We start from the raw sequence: 23,537 nt of genomic DNA on the forward strand, positions 1-23,537 counted from the left end.
ACTTTTGAGCGTGTAAATTAAGTGCCACAATATCGAAGCTTTCAAAACAAGTGAAAGAAGTTTCGTATTAACAATCAATCTGCACTATTCCAGCAAAACTTGGTATACAGAAATGTATAGGAGACTGTAAGGTATCATTGATCGATTAATGTAGCAAAGCGAATATTTATTGGCCTAGGATTATACGAAATAGTGACCGATAGTGGCTTATTACCGAACTGATCATCTCTTAATGGTATGACGAGTGGCAGTGTTATCCTGTGTTATGCAATGTTATCCAGCGGCGTATTAGTGTACGAACTGAAATATAACAAGCCGCGCCCGTATCAAATGGAATAAACTACGGTATGGGGTATCCGTAAGGATTGTTAAGCCCAGGGTAATCTTGGTTCTGTAACTGTAATCGGATCATGCTCCCCATGGATTTACTCCGTGTGTTTCAGGCTCGGCGGTTTGATTGGATTTGCGGTTGAGCCCAGATTTGGTATTAAGAAGGATGGGTTGGACACTCACCGGTCTTGGGGTGGCTTTGGTCATTGTCGTGGTGGCGGGTGCCGCCCTGGCTCTCTGCAGAAGGTGATTATATACTGATGTTTTAACAATTTCACATTCTACTCGCAAACCTGCACCATCGGAACCGCGATAACCCAACCCAAATCCTGGACCGTTACTTTCCAACCCCCACTGCAAAAAATGTAATCCGATATTCTCCTAGAGTTTCACCTAATGCTCAAAATGGACCATAATTTTGCGATGTCAATGTTATTTGCCACAGCAAGATACAATTATTTTTGTATAAAAATTGATCTTTCGATTAAAATACTAGTTTAATGCTTTTGTTAATTGATGTGCTATAACTTTTGAAGTCGCAGTCTCCTGCTATCAAATCAAGAATGCTTCGAATTATCAGGATTTCTAAAACTAATTCTTGAATCGCAATGTACTTCCTACCTAACAGAACTTTGAGACTATTCCAGATTTCATTAATTACTCAGGTGAAAATTGACATATTTCATTTCAAAAGAAATAACAGAATCATTCCCTGTCACAATTATTAGATATCAACCAATATGCAATATATCAAAAGGATATATTGAGAATGAAGAAAGTGAAACAAATGTAAAAAAAACTAGATAATAGAGTATAGAGATAATAAAGTCGTACAAATACAATATTGAATCCAAAAGAAGTAACTTCATTATCCTATTGACAGTGTATTCTTCTGATGCTGTCATATAAGAATGTCTTAAGCAGTGACTCACAAAGTCCTCAAAATTATTTAATATCAACAAATGAGCAATGAAGAGATATAAAAAGTCGTACAATTTTGCTTTCCCTCACTTAACATTGCAAGTAACTGTCAAAACTGACAAAACTCTGTTTTGATCTTCGCTACTTTTTTCTGTGACATAAAAAAACGATTCAACGACCAAGTAATTATGTAAAATTTGCATTCAATAAAAATTCGTGTTGTGTTAACTGATAACAGATTTAAACACCAATGTAACTAGTGTTCTGCTATATGGTCGAATGATTCTTGAATTACAATATACCGAATGCACTCACGTTTTCTTTAATTAGATAACGATGGTAGTGGCGAGTAACTGGTAAACGCTACACGTGCAACAGGTTACAGGGTCATTCAGCCACCAATTGTATCAGGAATTCCTTATCTACCGTTTTCTGCAGACGGAGTTTATTCTTCCGCGAGCTACTACAGAAGAACGCGATTCTTTCCACCAAAGGCAAGTCGACCCGCACCAAAAAGGAATATGAAATTCTGCCTGCAGACGATGCTCGTTGTCAGATTCATTAAACTGTCGCGGATATGGTTGGGTCGTGCCTGAGAAACTGTAATAATGGTAATCGCGAGTCGATATTCTAGGAGCTCCTAACTGATCCGGACTATTCCGAGAAACGTTGAATATTGTACAAATAAAATCCTTTCTCTTCTTCAACTGCATTTTCACCTGCTGACCTTTTGCACACGACCCAGGTTCTTCCTTTTTCGATTCTTTCTCGGATATCATTTCAAACAATTCTCTTCAACCTATTTCAGTTTATTCATAGCTGATAATAAGGTATACAGATATCCGATATTGAAGAGCTTGGTAACACAATATCTTACCATAATTGAAAACCCTACAGCAATAAGAACGTAGCTATGCAATCGGATAATTTGAGATAAATTATTGGGTAATACAGTTTTGTGTCCAAATTTAACAATTCATTTTAGTCACACTCTATTGAATCTTATCTTTTATTTAAATAAATTACTAACAATTCAAAATAATTTTGTTAACGATACTTGCTCTAGATAGATGGAATTTATCCAAGAAAAAATTTCTTCAGAAATCTACATGTCTCATTAAAAATTGTGTCTCACGCAACTTCGTCATACTTATCACATGAAATAAATTTCCTTTGAAACTTCGTACGAATAATGAGACCTATTAAGAACGAAACTGCCTCCTTACCGAGAGCTCTTCAATTTTCATCGTCGCGACACCGCGAGACTAATCTGCGAATTGTTAATTTCGGACAACACACCTGGTAATGAGAGCCGACAATTAAGACGGAGCTTGCATACAAGTGAGTGCGAGAACGATCGTTCGACGGTGTAACATCACGCACAACACGATTTATCGGTGTTTAACCGTGGCCGACTCGCATGAAGTACCGTATATGTGTAGACTCCGTGAAATTCGCTTAGCATTAAAAGCGGCTAGGGGGGAATTTGAATTTATACGTTTATCGAGCGTTACCATCCTAATGCCGACGGGGCGATAAAATAAATATCGCCGCGAACGACGGGCCGTAAAAGTTTCAGCAAAAAGCGTGCGTGAACCGAGGGCCGGGTCGGTTATGCGACTGTTCGCCGAGCAGGGCGGCTGAAAATTTTATTTTAGCCGGCTTTAATGCCGCGCTTACTGAAATTGATTTTCCCTGTGACCCCTTTGACGAGCTCGCATCTCTATTCACTTAATAATAGCATACTCCCGCGTGCTCGTCGGCACGCCATTATTCTGCCACGGTGTGCCCGAACGGTCCACGTGATCAAACACCTTTTCCCATATGAAAAAGAAGAGATGCTACGACCAGGAATTTTGAGTGACACAATTTAGTTTTGGATAAACTGGACGACCGGTGTTAATTGGAACGAGAACCACATCGTTCGATTCATTTTGCAGCCTATTCACACATTTGGAAATGATAGATTTTAACGAGACTTGATAGCAGATATTTTTCTTATTCGGCTTGTAGAATGTGCAAAGAAAGCGTAGGTCAAGATCGAGATTCGTATGAAGCAGCCTATGAAATTATTTTAAAACAAACGTGCGTTTTTTATATGTGGGAACTAGATTTTCGGCAATCGATCCCGGTAACATTTTATACAGATGTTTACGCGGTTTTCAAGTAGTTACACGAATTACAAGACATTTTATCGAATGTTGTGACAGTTATTAACAATTATGTGCGTCATACTGCAGGAAAGCTTTGTCTAATTGGGTGCACTGATTTTCTCTCATTGATCATTTGAAAGAACAGATCTCATTTGTTTTGAACGTGAGCACAACTCAAAAAACAGTGACGTTTTTACAATTATCAAATATGGATATTAATGGTATTATTAATAACAGGTCCAATAAATGTACAATAAGGCTATTAAAGTCCCTAGAGCTGTGGCGAATAAGTTAATTTAAAGAGTACGATAAAAATCAACGTATGAAAGTATTACACTCTAATAACTTTGAGCTAGTAATACGTTGACATCTGCCGAAGCGATTATGTCTGGCTGGTAATCAGCAAAAGACACCGCGACGGACCCGATTAATTTCGAGTCGGTGACCCAACTCCTATTAAATATCAATATTTTCTGTGTTCGAGCGGACTGACCCAGTAATCCAATTCCCAGGCCGTTGTCCCGAAAGTTTCGCTATGAAAACATGATTATCGACCGTTGCATCTAACGTAACAGCTCGCAGCATCTAAAAGCCCCTCCCCCCCGAACGGAAGGCCTTAACGTAATAATACTTTGTGTGTTACACTGCCTCAGGTATCGCATCGGCTGGCAATGGGGACCTAGGAACGTGTGGAACGTCTGCGAGGAATGGCGACAAAGGCTGTCTTGGTTGTGGGCACCTCGGGAGGAGAAGGTACGTAATCATGGAATCGCGGGAGTTTCCGAAAACAATGATAACATCGAAGAATTTCAAACCGAAACTTCATAGTACTCCTTTAAATCCTTTGAATTTTATCGAGATCATACACGGTCTGGTATTGAACGAAGATTTATGTAAAGAATTACTGATTTGCTTACGAGTCAAGTACTAAATGCTGCTTCATAAATCGAGACAATTTTCACCAAGTTCGTCTGTAGTTAACAAATTGCTAAATATTCGAAGCAACTCCTTATCTTTTCATAGTAAACATGACAAGATTCATTCAGATGTTTGTTAATCTCTCAGAGAATGCCTTCGAGCATATTTCTTAATACTAGTCGGTTAATGATTATCGGTGGAAGCTATGTTATCGATTTTCTCGAACCACAGTAGTTTCTAGTATCAAATTCACCTCGTTATTGTAGAATGATCTCGGTAAATTTTTCGGTTCAAGAGAACATTTTATAGTGGTTTATAACATATAGTGATTCATAACATCATCTTGATTCTGATAATCAAATCATTTTTAAGAATTGCGTTGTAATGCTAAATGAGAAATTTTCGATAATTTTCCTTATTATTGACACGCGTCTACATGAACAGTCGGTTTCCTTTTCTGGTACACCAGTGAAACAATTAAAGCATTGGAATATATAATACTATTAATCGACAATATTAGACACTGTTTTATACGACAAATTGGTGAATCGTAGAAAAAACTGGCAATCGTTCTATCATCCCGATTCGCAGGTTAGCCTGGTGAAAGCACAATGTCCAACAGCGCAGACAAACCCGGGCTTGTATCGGCAAACCGGAAATACGTCTCAGCATCTGTTCCACAGCGACAGCGACCTCAGGCTCGACGCGAAGGGAGCTTTTACAAGGTAACGGGGCCGATTGCTGCGTTCTTTAACAATAGCGTCCGATTACACGTATCCACATTTATGCGAACGCGTTCGGTATCGTTTAATACTGAAGACATTTTCAACGGAATGGTGTCATTAATCAGGAAACGGTCGGCGTGTTCGTTGACTTTATATCGGTTAAGGACGGAATACTTTTAGCACGGTATCCGCAATGAAAGTATTGACCCAATTATCGGCGACTTTGTCAGTTGCGCCAGTGCTTAATGGCGCTATAATGACGTTTCTCGAGACAAGCACCGGGAACGATTACGCGACACGGTTAATCACGAAAGTCGAATATTGTCAGTCGACTGAAATAACTAATATCCTTTATTATTTATTCGTATCATTAAGAGTATCTAGAATTATTGATGCCGGGACATGCTGAAATCAATTCAAAAGCTGCACGACCTCTTTCGCGTGCAATACCCACTCGATCTGTTAATCAATACCTAATATTTAACGCGAGGATCAGAACCGTTCCACTGCAAAACAGAAAATCATATTTCATGCATCTCTCGGGTTTAATATTTGATCACGAAAATAGTCGATTCGATGCGCGATAGCAAATTAAGTAACGAACAGAGAGAAAGCAGATAATACGGAACGTCTGGTTCGAAGAGTCGATCAAGGCAAAAGAATTCACTGTTTCGAATGGAATCTGCGTCAAAAGACGAAGGATCAAATCGCACTTCCATAATTAAGCTTAAGAAAATTCAATAGTTTTTGAAATCATAGCGAACGAATAAAGACAAGTGAAAATCGATGGGGCACCTAGGCAAACTCCACTTCGATTTTTACAAACTTCTGCATTCGACTGGTAGAATAATAATCTGTCGATCAGAAAAATGTCCTAAGTTCTCTTTGAACATTGTTTAAACTTCTACACACGTTCACAATGTTATACAAAAATATACTATTGTATTTGGAAATTTCTACAGAATTGTTCAACATAAGAAGTCAAGCAACAGAAAAGTAAGAGTGTAACTTAGATAATCAATACCCAATGCGAAGTTAGTTGTGAAGATCTCAGTTCTGCATCAGCCCCTGCAATATATTTGTACTTCTCTATCAACACATTATAATGTTGCGAATCACGTTCTGTTCCGTATTACCTGTTTTCACACTGCAGAAACTATCGACGAGGAAGCTGGAACCATCCAAGTTCCAGGCAAATTAACTGAAACGAATCGTGTTCAGGAAATTCAGGAGATGTTTTGATACCGAAGGAAGATCTAATAATAATGTTCGCAGATTCGAATCGGTGGATAGAGACCTGCACCCACCGCTGAGCACCGCCAGCAGCACGATACCACCACAGCCTTTGAGACCAGCGCCACAACCAAGGCCAACCGGTCGACCAAGGCTGCCTCCACTTCAAACCTCGAGTGCCATAGAGTACCTGAGAATGCAAGAGTCTGGCCCAGGTCCATTAACTCCGCCTCCGGCGATGCAAAGACCCTCGGCTCCCTCGAGACCTCCTGGTCCCTCGGTGTTCCTCTTTCAGGCGCCATCGATGCCCAACTACGGGATGCGCAAAGCGAACGAGACTTCGTTTAGGTACGAAGAAGTTGGTCCGACATCGGAAAGCATCCACATGGAGTCGCGGTTGCAATACGAACTCGAAGAGGAGCGGCGACAGCAGGATAATATGTGCAGCCCCTACAGGCAGTTTGACAACAGCATGGAGTCTAACAGGGTCCGTGGCAGAATGCTCAGCGGCTCTCTGGGCAACCTAGATGGAAAGGTTGAGGATGACAGCAACGATGTCTACGGTAACTACGACATTATCCAGAGGAATCATATGGTGACCATCAGCCAATCGGTGATGGAGCCGGTCTACGAGCCGGGCGCGCTGCCCAAGATGCTGCAGAGCACCCAAAACCTCGGGGACGACCTGGACCGCAAGAACAACGAGTTGCAGAGCATCGAGATGAAGCCCTTCAGGAGCTGCAGCTTGCAGGACGACATCGACTCGTCCTACTTGTTCCGGGAGTCACAGGGCTTGCAGAAAGTCTCGCAGTATATAAGGAGCTTGCCCGTTCTTCCTGTTTACGACACGATGAACGAACTAGATCAGGATCACGGGTTCTTCGACGACGCGATCCCAGAGTCAATCAATATGATGAACTTTAACAGCGACTCGACCCCTAGCCCAGTGCCGCCCCCGCCTGCACCCCCAGATCCACTGCAAGACGTGCCAAAAAAGAACGGGAAGACAACCGGCGAGATGATATTCAATGCTCTCAAATTGTTTACTTTACACAACTCCATCGACCAGTCGAAGTTTTACAAGTATGTTTGCTCTTCGTTCAAGGTTGAAAGTTTTAGATTGTAAAATAGGAAAAAGCCGATTTGTCGCAGTGACCTGAATTGAGCAGTGTGTGAGCAAATTTTTAGGATTTAATTGCTTTGATCGAAACGAGAGGACAATTGCAATCGAGCACCTAGTTGAATTTGATCAAGATGGTGAATACAGTACCTGCTAATGACTCTCGTAAATCGCTTCCTCCGCTGTCTTGAAAAAAGGCTCCAAAGCCATGTGCACTGTTTCTATAATTACTAGTCTAGCAATTATAGAAGATTAATCAGAAACTTACTTTTATTTGCTTTTAATATGGTGTACATAGTAATCTAGTTGTCAGAATGTTGAAAATCACAGTTACTGAAATGTATTACTACTTTGATTGTAGTGCGCTCCTCTCCTCGCCACAGCAACCCGAACAGTACTCTTCTCCGTCGAGATATCCGTCATTGATAGAGGATAGCATCCATAGTCGGTTAGAAAGCGACATGCAAGACATTTACGCAGAGAATGATTCCGACGTGTTGAGCGTCGACGGTTACAAACGTAGCTCCGATCTTTATAGTCCTGAGCTGAATATGGAAGCTCAAAGAACTGCGCAAGAGGTAGACAACAAAATCTATTAATTTTCTGCTAATTGAACGTATAAATTATTAAACGACATTGCTTCGACAGGTATCCAACAGTTTACAAAACCCTCCATCGTCGCCATTATTACTCAAAGATCAAGAGATCTACGCCTACGAGACTGATCCTAGCTTTACAAGGACGTCAGAGGTACGATGTTGATCATTTAATCAATTCAACTAATTAATTAATTCCTTCGATTCAAAATTCAACGAAGATCTCCTGTTAAATTCATTTTCACTTCATTCTTTGAGTTTCCTTTCCTTGGAAATCATCGACGATATCACTTTCGTGAATGTTGTAATTCCATCGGTTCAGACGCATTTGAACCGAAGCTAATGAAAATTGTTTCCAGGATATTCTGAACAGTATTGAACAAAGGAGGAAAAGCATGGAAAGTCAGAACGGTATATTCAACGAACTCAACGAGTTCGAGGACTCGAGCGCGTTCAGGTAAGCATCCCCTAATTGCCACCCCCATCTGCCCTGGGCTCTCGAAAGAAGACGATTAACACGTTAATCGATCAGCTTATATTGCAGAATGCGAAGCAGTCAAGAGTTTGGCAGCGTGCTCGACGACATGCCCATGAAACAAAGACCGTCTCAGGTACAGACCAGCTCCTCGCTTTAAACTCTTATTCCTGACAATTTGCCACGCTTGGTACGCATTTTGAACTCACTGCAGAGTCAACCGTTAATTATCCTCGATGGAAATTACTGCATGATTAAACGGATCAGATTTTCGTATTTCTACCGATTACATTTTTTTTTATGTAAATGTTGAACATTTTCAATTCAACTGCGTACCAGGCCTCAGGAATTATAGTCGTGCTTGTTTAATAAACTCAAACGTAGGACCACGTTGCGTCCCGTTTCGAAGGACGTACGTGTTCGATGAGTGTCTATTAAGCGATCAACACTATATGTATTGTTAATCCCTGTACGCTTCTCAAACTTTACAATCGAACTAAAATTACAAGATCGCAAATTAACGTTTTAAACAATATTGCAAGAAAAACAGAAAACAATCGAACGTAGCTGAGAAAAATGGGTGAATTTTTTCACTGAGAAGCGTAAGGGTTTTGATGAAACTAACGGAGCCGATGGTGTCGTGAGAAATAATTATTGAACGAATTTAATTTATGGGAGGAGGCGTTCTCGACGAATTATTCAATGAACGATTACAATGGAATCAGTCCCGGCAATCGTCGGGGATCCCAGGGGCCGGAACCAGAGCCGCCGCCGGATGAGACGGACCTGAAGAGGGCATTAAGCTGCGAGAGCATGTGCTCGGACACCAGCGTTGTTACCACCGACCTCGAAGAAACGCTTACCGCCGGGTTGATCTGCATCGGCGTTCAATACGGCCGTGGGCCTGACAACAGGTTTAATCTGTGTGTCAGTATTCTCGAGGCGAGGTGTCTCATTATGCCCGACGGCGAACCTGCACAAGACACATACGTCAGGTTCGATTCTCTTCTATTGATCTCACGTAACGACAAGACCTTCCAATTGTTATATTCTTCTTAACCAAAATTGAAACGACAAATTACAATAAAAATCTCATAACCCCTTTATAACCATGGATCAAGCAGTGAATATTCGTATCTTTAATGCAATGAGAACGATGAATCCAAAATAAATTTACACGAAGTTCTGTCATGCTGAGTATTGAAATTTACACGATTGCTGATCTGTAAAAGGATGTTGAAAATTGTGAGGCCTTTGGAGTCTGGTGGTGTGAAAAATAATTTAGACATTCATGAGACAGTTCGAAGCCCATTAGTAGTCGAGTCAGACTATACGTAGTTCGTGCATAATTAACAAGAATGCTTCACTTTACAGAGTATTCCTATTATCGGACACGATATACACGGACCACGAATTAAGAACAAGACTATATAAAGGCAGTTCATCGCCCAGTTACCAAGAAAACTTTGTCATCGGAAGCCTTGATGGCTCCCCCATTGGCAGCACTCTGCAATTCAAAGTAAGTACTCGTCAAACTATCTATTGCAACAATCCGTTTTATTCGGATTGACATTGCGCAACTAGTTAAGCTGACTACGTCTATTCTAACCAAATGATGAGTCGTGTCCAAAACATTTTACAGCCAATAAATGTGACAGTAATTACGGAAATAATTGAATTCCTAAGGTGTACTCCAGGATGGGCGGCGACGATATCCTCATAGGCGTAGCTATCTTCCACCTGAAGCCTCTACTAAAAGCGCCAACAACCATCTGGTTAAATCTCATAGGAACACACCAGCCTACGCCGCGGTTAGGCGAATTAATGTTCTCTTTGTCCTACTCACCGACTGCTGAACGACTCACCCTAGTTGTCGTAAAAGCGAAGAATTTACGTGGCGTCAGTAACGTCCCGGGGGATTTCTTCGTTAAGGTATGTCCGCAAAGCATCCTAAATTTAGGGAGCCGAATCCGTATCGCGCGGGACATGGCATAAACTTGCGAAGGGTTGACACGAATGTTAACAAATAAGAAATTTATTCCAAGAACATCGATCAATCGATTTAAATATTACAATTAACATAATCGATTTATAAATCTATGTTTTACAGGTTTACCTATTGCAACACGGAAAGAAGATCCACAAGAAGAGGACGTCCATTAAGAAAGGAGAAAATAATCCAATTTTCAACGAGTGGATTATTTTTCAAGTACCCACTCACACTCTCGCAGTAAGATTTACTTTAATTATTTATTTAATGCACCTAATCCGAAGAAATAGGACCTTCAGCGAAGAAAAATATCCGCATAAGTTAAATATCTACTCGAAACAGTGATATTGAAAGCAGTCAAACAAATTTTCATGTTACAAAAGTATTCTTTGCAACGTATTTGTCCACCAACAGAATTCGAACTGTCAATTTTCTTTCTATCATCATACTATCATCATATTATCATACCTTAAGCTATTTTCTTAAATAAATTTCATTTGATTGAATTGTAGAAGAATCAACCATTGAGACCTTGCACTACGATTTCTTTCACAGTTACCCTAGTAGAAAGAGACAATTATTGTTTCTTGTATACCTCAATTTACTTTCATTTCCAGATTTTGATAACAGAATAATCAAATTTCATGTCAATGTAGAAGAAGCGAATAACATCCGTATTTAGTAGATTACTTGTGACACCTCCGTCGCGAGTCCGATTCGTTGTCATAGAGCAGAGGGTTAATGTCCCCATCTATAAACAAAGTTTATGAATAAGATAATTCGCCAGCTAACGTAAGTGCGTTATTTGCTTTTAGAACATCCAGCTGAGACTGACCGTGGCAGAGATAAACGAAGACCAAAGCATAAGCACGAAACCATACTCCGTCGGGCACATCATAGTTGGTCCCACGTCGACTGGAAAGTCGTTGGATCACTGGTCCCAGATGATGTTGAAAGTCAGACATCCGATTTCCATGTGGCATCCTCTCAGAAAGTGAATCCGAACCCTGGCTGTCGATGTAAAAACGACGACGATTTAAGGACGTTATTGTATGTCCGTTTACGGTTATTGAAGTATACATGGAGAACGGTAATGTTGTCCGACGTTCCGCATAGATACTCTATAGTTTTCTCCCGTGATGTAGGCGCAGAACGTGCCGTAGCAAGCTTTAGTCGTTGCGTTCACCTCTATGAAGTATGGTGGCAGAACGCTCGTTGTCCAATTTCGTTAAAAACGCGTACTCGCGAACACTGGTGAATTAACAGGGTGCTGATACGTTAAGGCCTCAGAAACCACGCGACAGTTTCCATTAGTGTTGTAACTAAGTATTTATAAGTGACTACCCCGTGTCTATGGCACTCCACCGTTCTCCTCTATACTCTAACAAGTTAGCGGAGGCGTGCTAGTTGCTGCGATTTGCTCGGCAATGAACGCATTAATCTTGACAAATCGATTGGCGAATTTTGCGTACCATCTACACCCTGTGACGATTGCGATTGAAGGTTTGTGAAGAATGAGGTGGAACGACGATTGGTAGTATTGACGAGGAGTGAGTTACTTTAAGGGAGGTTCATTTTTGTTGAAGTCAACACGCAATTAAGATTTCAGCACACTTTATTTGTTTGAGAAACCATGCGCTATAAGACGCACATTATGAAACGAACGGAAACTAAATGTGAATCGATAGACTGTCCAGACTAGTTCATTTTAATGATCTATTTTTCTAAATTAAATAAGAGTATCTTCGCTCCGATAGATGAAACAAACTTGTTATTTATTGTTAGAAAAGGAGGTTCCCACGATCTTGCAAGGAAAACTAGAGCCTTTCGGACCAGGAAATTAAAAGATCAAAAATTGTAAGAAATTGAAATAAAGTTGACACAAATTCTCAATATATTTACAAATCCAAGAAAAATTTAAACCTTCAAAGTAAGATTGAAATCATCGGGAAACTAATGAAAAATTACAATTCTAAGATCTTCGTTGCATCTCGCAGCACCGGATCGTAATCGCAAAAATTTGATAGAAAAGGTTCTTGTTTCCCGATCGTAAAAATCGCACGCCTCCGCGGATACTCCTATACACGGTGCAAGCGATATATTGGAGCTAGAAAGAAAAAAAAACGAAAAAAAAAACAATAATAATTACACACACATTCAACTGATAATCGAACAAATTTAAGATCGATCATCATTTCCAAATAAATGGTAATTATCAATGTCAAGCTCGTATCCTATCGTACGTGTATTAAATGGAAATGCATGATATGTCGTGTCGCTTAAATATAAGATTCCAAAATGAAAAAGAAAAAAAACAAAAAACAAAAAAGGACGACGACTCTTATGATCATAGACCCTCTGGCAACGCGTCCGAAAGTCGATGAATTAAGGAATGGAACGAACAACATGATCAAACGAGAAGGAGAATCGACGTGACGCATGAGCCCATTGAGCCGTCGGTCGTTTCAGACTGATATAACGATATCAAAAAATACAAAAAAAAAAAAAACACGAAAACAAATCAATCATCGTAAAGCACAAATCGCTATAGGCTCTAAACGGATCTACATCGTCGCTCGTCATTGCGCGTCCCTCCACAAAGAAGATTCGGATGAATCTTTACAGCGACTACAAGGTTCCCTATACGAGGCTCAAATATTTATATTAATATTTTATATACGGCCGTCGAACGTCAGGGCCAATGAAGACGATACTCTTTGATCCTTATTCGTTTCGTAATTACCAAAGCTAACGCGCACTGATCGACAAACAAGTCAAAATTCCTTTTGCTTTCTTTCTTTTCGGTAAAGTTAAGTCAGTTCTCATGATTTCTGTGATACCAACATATTCGCTTGTTTTACACAATTATGATGCACTATATTACGACCCACTATACATAGATCCACACAGTAACCACAAACGATCCTGTTGCAGTTTGCTACCAGCGATTTTGTATTCTACGTAAAAATCATTAAATTAATTCTACGAATATCATAACTTCTCTTACACGATATTTTATTCACGTTTTATTATAGAATATATTGTGTTTAATTGATTTTTAAATGACAACGGAATTCAACAAATTAATTTTATTCACTTGTTCAGTAGAGACGTGTCTTCATATTTAAAATATGAAGTCAGCCCTGCTCAATGGATATTAAATAACTGCAGTAATCTATGTGTACAACGTTACCATAACTATTTATCTTTCAATTGAAGGCTAGAATGGCTCAAATTTATGAAATATAAACTGTCTTATATTGAAAAATATAAATTTTAATTGAAATTGTCAACGGGCAAGAAGACCCTATAGAATTTCTAAATAATAATTTAAATCTAAATACGAGAAATACCAACGCTGGTAGCAAAGCTGTTAACTAAGAAAATAGAAGTTTCTCGTTCATTTTGCGTTGTATTACTTCATTCCGACATATCAGATCGAACAACGTCGCTCTTCGTTCCTCGAGCCGCTAATTACGATTGCGAAAGAAGAAAACAGAAAAAAAGGTTTGAAAAAATAAAACAAAAAAAAGGAAGAGAGAGAGACAATTCGCGCGCCGTTGAAATAATCGGCGGCAGAGTTGGAGATATTTATGAATGATAGAGGCCCTAATTCAGGGTTTTATCAACATGTAAACATTGTTGTTCTCAAATGGACTGTTAATGTTTGTACAGAGTTTATTAAGAACGTGCTCCACTAAGGAGAATACTCTCTTCGAGACGTGGACGATCAATATCGATCCCCGTTGTGTTCTTCTCTATCCAGAACGGTTCACGATCGTCTTTCCTTCACTATCGGTATACTTCTTCTTCTTCTGCCACTTCTTCCTCATCAACACGATCTGCCTTCGTATTTCCCGTATATACATACATACATTAATACATGCGTCGTCCCTAATCACCGGGACACCGAGATTAATCGCCGGCGAGTTTACTCCTCATTCACCCCCATTAAAGCGAAACTCGGATCGGCGCGGCGCTTGGCCGAACTATACAATCTTCTAACGATGCAGGGTCGATTGCGGAACTGCTACCGGTTGTTTGTAATGAGAGGTAGTGTTTTATGGAATTCTCGCGTCGACTTGATCCTAGTATTCGCACGGATGCGGTCCCATTGGACATTTCTTTGCGTGAACGTTGTTACTGGCCATTGAGGACACTGTTGTACGAAGAAATTCACTGTTCGACTAACGAAATAAGAAAATGAAGCTTTTTCTTGATGATTTCTGTCATTTTATGCATGTGAAATTGTGCATATCCAAACATGTTTAATTCTTAAGTCAAAAAATCAAAAAATGAAATCCTTTCACTCGATGCTATGTCAACTTGCAGCCTGAAGTCTGTTTTCCGAAAGAAGATGCCTATGAGAATGACAGAAATTTGGATTACATCTATTTGTGTAACTTTATATTCACGCATTTCTTACTTGCGCTTGTTAGATTCTGTTTCAACAAAATTTCTTTATAATACCTTAGCAATCCATTTCAACAATACCTGACGATCGTTTATCTTACATACCTGACCCCCTAATTTAGAATTGTTAGGAGAACAATTTTGGGAGGCAGAAGAATTTATTGAGCGTTCAATACAATGGTCAGAAATCGGAAATTTCGAGTAAATCGCAAACAACGGGATCGTCCATGCGAATCGAATGAATTAGATAGCCCTTCGGACCTCATAGCCTATTCTATACCTATAAATTTTGTACCTCTTCGTACACGATTATACTTAACTTAAAAAAGAAAATCGATCCTTCGTAAACACACGTACACGGGCATACACAGACTCGCAAGTACAGTTACAATACATACACGTACACACGCAAACATCGTGTATATAATACATATACATCTATACATTACGATGATATATTATAGATACCATTACGAGAGAATTTTACACTCTATACTATACATTTTTTGTCATAAACGCAGACTACTTGGAATCCATACTTATGAACTTATTCAGGTTTTTTCTATCGCCAACTTACTATGGGACTAATATCGCTGAACTCTCACTAACTCCGTAAATATATTTGTAAATGATCCATCGTGGACGATATGTATCTTTACATCGTTACGCGCTAAGTGATCCGCGGGGATCGTTCTGATTAGTCGAGGCTGCGAACGATTTCGATGAATTGCGGCTTCGTCAGGAAAAGGCTTAGAAGAGAAAAGAAATTTTGTAAAACTAGATGTTTGAAAGTCGAAATTGGAAACGTGATTCTATCCACAAAAATTCTTGTACTTCATTATTCTACGAACAGCGTAATAATTTTAATAAAGTGGGTATTCTGGTTTAGAACTTTGAACGAATCAATTTCTTCAATTGTGTTTTTTGGAAATCTATGTTTTGAAAAACATGTCTGCAAAAAGAATTCTTTCAATTCGTAACAATAACGAAGTTACTGATGTTTTTTCAAAATCCTACTTCTAAATATGGATAGCACAATACCTATATGACATGGCTGTCCAATAAATTTCGAATTTTTAAAAAATCTTCAACAGACTTACCGCCGACACATTGACCAAAATCTTCAATAATTATCGATTTCTTTTATTTCTTAATTAAAAAATTTGTTTCTTAAGGAAAAAATTGCTTAAAAATCAAAACTTGTCGTCATTAATATCATCAAAGATGTCGTCATTATTTCAAGCAATAAGATATTCTATTTATTTCATATCACGCCATAGTAGCAGCTAGTGAATACACATGTTTTCAACAAAGATTTTCTCCAGGGAACTGCAATTGACACGATTTTAATTATTTCCTCTTGGAAAAATAATATTGAATATTCCAGAAGAGGCGTAAAAATGATACTCTAAATCAGTATACCCCTTTAAAAATTCTGAATTACTATTAAGAACTTCGAACTACATATTCCCAAGCGAGTTTTGCAGCGATGGGAATGACCTTGAAAGAACAAGTACTATCGATTCGACTGTATCTATAATATCTGTTACATTCCGGTGATAACGCGATATACTGCATTTAATGACCTATAATTTTAGGCGAGTCGCCAACCGCACCTGAAACCTATAGATTGTCACCCGCAAATTTCGGATACAGATCCCGCTAATAGCGCATCGATCGAAATTTAATGGACGACAGTAACGAATGTAATAGCACTACTATTTTTCTTCACAGGTTGTCCCCGAAAATAAGGTTTACATAAAAGGATTGAGGAAAAGTTTTAATAAACACATGTTCCTGAACCCTGGTTTTCTAAAATTATTGTGACGAAATGCGTGCTTCATTCTCCTGTTACGTATAATTTTGAGCGTTTATGTTTAACATTTAATGCAGATACAGTTGCATAAATGATCCCGAGATAAGACCACACTCGTTGCTTTATACTTCAAATCAATAAATTCTGCTCCGTTTATAATGTTTGTATCAATTGTTTTGCAGTACGAAAAAAAGTGGATGGACTTCTATCCTGGTGAACGTGCTTACGATAGAATAGGTACTCTTTTATTAAAATTTCAGTTGTTTCAAGCCTCCTGGGCCAAATCGTGACTAAACTGTATCTATAACATTTAGTGGACATCGACTTATGCAAGCAAAATATAAATCCAATTAATTCGTTGTCAAGTTCCATAAGCTGCTCAGCCATAATTACATAAAAGATCCCAATTTCTGCTTTACACTTTAAATCAATTAACTATTAAACTTTTCTTTTACCACGCCATATACTAAAGAAATAAATCAGACGACACGAAGAAAAAGCGCCTAAAGGATATTTGGTTTATTGAAAATCACATGTTCCTCTGTGTCCTATGCCATGTTTTTGGGAACAACTTGTGAAGAACCACGATCAAAGCCGCGTAATTGACGCATCGATAGTATCCACGCGACAAAATGGCTGCCGTGAACCGCGACTAATTAAGTCGTCCCCGCGACGTACACTGCGCCTGTGAAATCGTACGTAAATAATACTTAATGTATAATCTGTATACATGTAAGTCGAACGATCATTTAACACTGTTGTAAATCAGCACAAAAATTAATCTTTTATTCTTATTACCTACGAGGTGCGCGCACGCACACCCACGCCCGCGCTCCGAATATTTCCCCGTAATAAAATCCCATGGGGTTGCGGGTGCTCGCGAGTATGCGTGTGCTCGTGCACATGTTATGATACAGAACACTAATTACGTTTATTGTTGAACTGGGAAAAGAAAATCAAATAATTACATACGGCGCTGGACGATAACAAGGAGAGAATAATATTGATGACGTTCGATAGCTTGCTTCTTGTTTATCGTAATTTAGTTTTGTCAGAGGCTAGCTGTAGACGAAATTAAGAAACAGAGAGCGAGAAAGAAAGAGGAAGCGAGACAGAAAGAAAGTGAGAAAGGGAAAAAGAGAGCGTGTGTGTGCGAAGAAGAGAGATAGAGAGAAAGAGAGAGAGAGAGAGATGGAAGAGAATGAGCAAAAGTACAAATGTGTATGTGTCGAATGTATATCCGAATGAAAGAAAAAGGAGCATAAAGTGATCAGCATGAACTAGAGAGAATGAGATTATAGGAGAATAGGCAGACTGCGAGAAAATGTATGAAAGACAGTGAGAAATGGAACAAAGAGAAAAAGAAAGGAGGAGAACAGAGTGATGATGACAATAATAATGCTAAGCGATTCGCACCAGAATGATCACAACTGGTACTCAGGGTTATGACCCCATGATTCATACGTTTGATTGTCGGCTGGTACGTGATTTTTCGATGCTTTTGGTGCACATTGTGCAGGACCTTGCTGCAGTGGCAGGCCCCAGCCACAAAATCGATACAGGAAGTTCATAGAAATGTGCGCCCTATTTGGCCTTGCTCCCAAATTATAACTATATGTGCTCGGACTACGGTAATTGCTTATATTTGTAAACATCGACTATTATGAATTAACACAATTATTGAGCTTTTTATTATTAACGCATGGCGTAGATTCATGAAGTATTACAGAAGAAACAGATGTACGATTTAACCGTTTGCTATTCTTGAATTTAAACGAACTACTAGATAAAGATAGTTTACTAAGTTGCAAATAGTATTCTTTTAAACATTTCTATATCAAAAATTTTAAATAATGGAAGAAAAAAATATATAAAATAATCTTTCGTTATTTAAACATTTTTTACAATTTTCATGGCTAGATACATGGGCCTAATGCCGTCAAAATGGCGACATTCATTCTGAAAGAGTAATCAGAATTATTTTTATCATTACAATAAAAATGAAAAGTTTAATGAATTTATAAGTGCGTTTATTTTAGTGTGCTTGTTTTATTACGTTTTATAAAAGACGGCGGCCGAGTACAAAAATAATCACAATTTGAAAATAGGGTCAAACAGGAGGACGCACGTTTGTGTGAACTTTTCTCAATGCTTTTGTATCGGTATGTCGCCAAACGGTATCTCTTTATTTCCTAAATTGACAGCACGATCGATACGTGGAGATTTCAGATTCTTGTTATTCATGATTTTATTTCGAATATGGTACTTTTTAAACAAAACATTCGCCTAAGTATTTGTTATATTTTTGTTAATAATATATTATTTAAAGAAGATACTTTACTTTGAATCGTTATTAAAAACTTCGTGTAAAGATGATTAAATTGCAAAATTGTTAAAATTGGTTAATTTTACATTGAGTTCATAAATATATTGTTATTGCAGTAGATAAAATTAACCTTATCATCATACAAGTAATAATCACCAAAAAGATGATTAAATTACGTATCCTAAACTAGCTTGTCACTTCACGTGTAAAATAATTCTTAAAAGAATGATGAAAAAATTTTTTACTGTGAATAATAGATTTTGAAACATTGTTAAATGCCTGCTGATAGATATCTTGCTAATTACGAAGTTCGATAGATAGGATTGTAAATTTTTCATAGTTTATTCCGTATGCCAGTCATTGTGGTACGAATCGCAGCGCGTAGCCGTTGCATGAGTGTACGATTCATACAAAAAGTACTATATAAGTTTAAATTATTTTATATTTTTGTTACGCCTCTCTGTGATATGATAAGGGCACATTCACCTCACCCTGTATATGCATTAATCTTTGTATCTTATTGATTAAGGTGAAACTTTTCGAAGAACAATCCTTGCCAAGCCCTTTCTAATTACATTGTCGGGTTATTGCTCGTGCGTACCATCGGATTGCGGCGGTCGAACTTTGGGGGTTCGATCGAGAATGTCAAACTGTACATTCGACAGTCGCAAATACTACTGTACATTAACAGCCTTAAGGGAATTGTTAAAGCGTTTATAGATGACAATGCAACACGGACTGAGTCCATTAAAACAACCCATCAAATTACAATCTCCTCTGCAACAAATTAAACAATCGTTGTACAACTCGTCGGCTGTCGAATCACGACTACAAAAAAAACCCACAAAATGATTGAATTGATCAAACCAAAAGAGGAAATTTTAGTTCGACCTACCTTTTCTAATTTCTACCGAATATTTTTCAACATAATAATTAGTACACATCCGCCGAATATGAATTAAATTACCCTAAAAATGTTGGGAAAAATCGCTTTATACTTTCATTAAGAAATGATCGCAAAGATCGCCTCATTTTTATTGTACAAATCCTAACATTTGTTCACTCAATTCGAATTGATTACTGATTGTGGCAGTCAACGATTTAAAAAGAAAATAAAAGTGCTGAAGAAATCGAACCAATTACTATAAAACAAGGCTAATTTCCATAGAGTGTGCTAAAAAATTGTTAGCACTGATTATCTTTTTTTCAAACAATATTATAACAAGAAAGAAAGATATTTCTGATTACAGCTTTAATTGATTCAGTCTATGAAATACTTTTTTCTAAAGAGAAATGCGAAGGTGAATTATCTGTGTACCATCGGAGAGTTCGATTCATCGTACGTGTACTTTCAATCCTTCAGTTTCCTGATCTTGGTGTTACGTGTCTATTTAAGAGGATCTAGATTTATCAAATGGGAAAAAATCTAAAAACTACACGAAAAGATTCGTCTAGATTTCAATATTGATTTTAGCAATAGTAACATATCCCTTAAGATAAGGTACGTTCGAGCTTGTGCTTGTGGAAGATATAAAGGTGTATCGTTACACATTACATACATTGTATTGTATTTAACTATAAATTAATCCAACAAAAAAAGAAACAAACAAACATGCAAACAAACAAACAGCAACAACAACCTTACATTAAAATACTGTGAAGAAAATATATTACAAATGGAAACGTTAATCGCTATACAAACGTGTGATAAGCACACGGAAGATCACGTTCTATTAAACTATACATGATCATTGTTAATCATGGTTACGGTTCTATTTACACGATTCGTTTACTGAATAAATTCGAAACACATATATTTGAAGTAACAATGAGCGCTTTCTATTTCATACTTCGCGAGAACCTGGCTCCCTGTCGTCCCGAAATTTTTCAAAATCAATAATCGGTTTCTCCTTTTCCAAATTATTTACGTTTCTCCTTTATGTAGGGAAAGACGCCATTTTGGTAATGTATAAATTCGCTCGAATTTCATAGATATTTGAAATAAAAATTTTTCTTCAATACATTTTACGGACAAAATACGTTTCTATTTTTATAATAATGCAGAAGAAAAAATAGCAAGAATAGAAATTAATAAATGCAATAGGATGACTCAAGGCAGTACGAAATGGTGTTCGAATGTGGTGCCACTTCATTAAAAATTGTGGGATTCGAACGAAGATAAATTGCAAATTATGCGGCCAGTGTTTAAGGAGAACTAAATCGTGAGGATATTCTTGATCTTTACATCATTGTAATACATTAGAATTGATGGTGGTCCCACCCAGGTTGCGTGATTTCTTCGAATATCGTTGAAACGAACACCTCGACGTTTATCCTAACCTCAAAAAGCAATGAACAGATTCGAATACGTCGAAGCGCGTTTCCATCCGAACGAAAATCACATTCGTCGTGATATTGGCGTACGATTATACGATGGCAACAACAAGGTATTGAATATTAGTTATACGTTTTTAAACGGAACGACACATAACCTATAATTTGTTGACAGACAAACTTTGAAAGTGGTGAGCTGATACTAACGAGTCACAGGTTTCTCTGGGGAAAGCCTGGTGACATATCCCGTGGCCAAACGTGTCTCTCACTGTCCCTTTGTCATATTGTATACTTTGAACAGGAAGTTCCTAGTCCATTTTCCTTTGGACGTTGTAAAAAACTTATCATGCACCTATCTGAAGCTCCGAACAGTATGTGTAACTTATATTTTACATCCAAAAATTTGATTAAAATGTTCTCTGATAATCTTTCATACTTATAGACAAAATGCCTGGCCCACTAGATAGTAGTATTTACAATTATATTAAATTATCTTTCAAAGAAGGTTTGGATCCTACCTTTGTTACCCATTTGTCTGATACTATTATGAGACAAGCTTGGACATTTTCACCCATTATGCCAGCTATTAATTATAATCCTACCACTCATAATGGCGGCAATACTGCAAAACTGCTTCCACAAATAAAGACCAGAACTGGCATCATAGGAATAGAGAGAAGCCTTCAAGAGCAACAAAAAGCCACAGATGAGAATATATCAATAGCTTTCCAAGATCTCAGGCAGCTTATGGAAATGGCCAAAGATATGGTTTCTATTTCAAAAACCATCTCAGCAAAAATACGGGTGACTCTCAACAGCTACTTTATAAAATTGGCATTTATAATCAAAGACCATTGCAGGAGAGACAAGGAGACATCACGGAGGACGAAACAGTCAGATTTAAATCTTACTTAATGAGTCTTGGCATTGATGACCCTGTGACTCGAGATGCCTATAGAAGCAGTAATGAATATTTCAAACAATTGGCTAAGCAATTGGCAGATATCTTGGAAGAACCTATTAAAGTCAATACACTTAATAATCATTGTAAATCAAAATCAACGAATGTATAGTGTAATTAAGAAATTTTATTTTATAGGAAGTAGGAGGAATGATGACATTAACAGATGTTTATTGTCGTGTGAACAGAGCTAGAGGTTTGGAACTTTTGTCCCCAGAAGACTTACTAAATGCAAGCAGACAATTAGCGCCTTTAGGTCTTCCTGTGGTACTGAGAATTTTTGATACCGGAGTTATGGTTCTTCAAGTTCAATCTCATAACAATAGCGCCATAGCTGATCTAATAGCAGATTTGGTATGTACTTTATAACATAAATTTCTTCAGAGGATATAACTTTATTGTTCCATACAGATAAAAGAAAAAGGATCATTAACGGCAGAAGAGCTTGCTCAATCAGACGGTATATCAGTCCTTTTAGCACGTGAGAGATTATTAGTTACTGAGAAACATGGGAAGGCGTGCAGAGATGATACAATCGAAGCTTTAAGATTCTATCCGAATTTATTTTTAGAAAGAGAAGACTAACGACAGTTCTCTCTCACCACCGCATTATTATAGGAACACGTTACTCATTAAGCAGATGTACTTTGCCCACGGCATAGAATTCATTATAAAAAGAAGTTCATATATTTTTTGTGCCTTTACATTTTACATACAAAAAGAAAAATATTTAATATTTTCAAGACTACACATAGCGTATTGATTTGCAGATACAAAATTTATTGCCTATAAGTTGAAATCGATATTTGTTGCAATCGTGTTATGATCATCATTCAGATTGAAATAAATTTTACAAGAAATAGACTGCAGATGTTGATGCTACTATGAAATTTCATAAACCTGTTTCCAGAAACAGAAATGAAATTGAAGAATTCTATTACGATCGAAACAAAATATGAAGCTCGGAAATCTTCAGCAAACTTTCTAATCGAATTAACTGCAGTCTAATAATGAACAAAATTTCGTAAATGCGTATAAAAAAGCTTTCCAACGATGGTTGTACTAACATAAGGTTACCATTATGTAATTGCTAAATATCCTCCAAAAATATCTGTGTATCGATAATTATGTATAAACATTTGTAAATAAACGATGTTAAAATTTTCGCTTACATAAAAATTGTTTAAAAAATCTCTTTCTCGAAAGTTTAATTTAACAATACAGTT

General features: G+C 37.8%; 2 protein-coding genes across 7 annotated transcripts in view; both read left to right on the plus strand.

Moving 5' to 3' along the window:
- LOC144476542 (uncharacterized) overlaps window positions 1–12,990 on the plus strand; it is a 96,797-nt gene extending 83,807 nt beyond the window's left edge. The window contains exons 3-15 of one of the 6 annotated variants that reach the window (XM_078193624.1): window positions 444–576; window positions 4,058–4,157; window positions 4,914–5,047; window positions 6,323–7,363; window positions 7,762–7,978; window positions 8,049–8,150; window positions 8,356–8,453; window positions 8,529–8,607; window positions 9,150–9,466; window positions 9,846–9,990; window positions 10,158–10,403; window positions 10,582–10,701; window positions 11,277–12,990. In XM_078193624.1, coding sequence (XP_078049750.1) covers window positions 497–576; window positions 4,058–4,157; window positions 4,914–5,047; window positions 6,323–7,363; window positions 7,762–7,978; window positions 8,049–8,150; window positions 8,356–8,453; window positions 8,529–8,607; window positions 9,150–9,466; window positions 9,846–9,990; window positions 10,158–10,403; window positions 10,582–10,701; window positions 11,277–11,459 — 2,862 coding nt within the window. In that variant the 5' untranslated portion in view covers window positions 444–496 and the 3' untranslated portion in view covers window positions 11,460–12,990. Of the gene's footprint in view, window positions 1–443; window positions 577–4,057; window positions 4,158–4,913; window positions 5,048–6,322; window positions 7,364–7,761; window positions 7,979–8,048; window positions 8,151–8,355; window positions 8,454–8,528; window positions 8,608–9,145; window positions 9,467–9,845; window positions 9,991–10,157; window positions 10,404–10,581; window positions 10,702–11,276 lie in introns of all 6 variants that reach the window. The other 5 variants (XM_078193625.1, XM_078193623.1, XM_078193627.1 and 2 more) reach the window with 5 other exon arrangements.
- A 147-nt stretch (window positions 12,991–13,137) lies between these two features.
- On the plus strand, window positions 13,138–23,475 carry Vps36 (vacuolar protein sorting 36). Its single transcript, XM_078193629.1, has 7 exons — window positions 13,138–21,238; window positions 21,302–21,463; window positions 21,526–21,721; window positions 21,793–22,154; window positions 22,211–22,375; window positions 22,450–22,665; window positions 22,723–23,475. The coding sequence occupies exons 2-7, from the start codon at window positions 21,368–21,370 to the stop codon at window positions 22,894–22,896; spliced, it is 1,209 nt and encodes a 402-aa protein (XP_078049755.1). The 5' UTR covers window positions 13,138–21,238; window positions 21,302–21,367; the 3' UTR covers window positions 22,897–23,475.
- Window positions 23,476–23,537: the final 62 nt, after the last annotated feature.

Source organism: Augochlora pura, chromosome 10 (assembly GCF_028453695.1).
Source record: "Augochlora pura isolate Apur16 chromosome 10, APUR_v2.2.1, whole genome shotgun sequence".
Taxonomy (NCBI): domain Eukaryota; kingdom Metazoa; phylum Arthropoda; class Insecta; order Hymenoptera; family Halictidae; genus Augochlora; species Augochlora pura.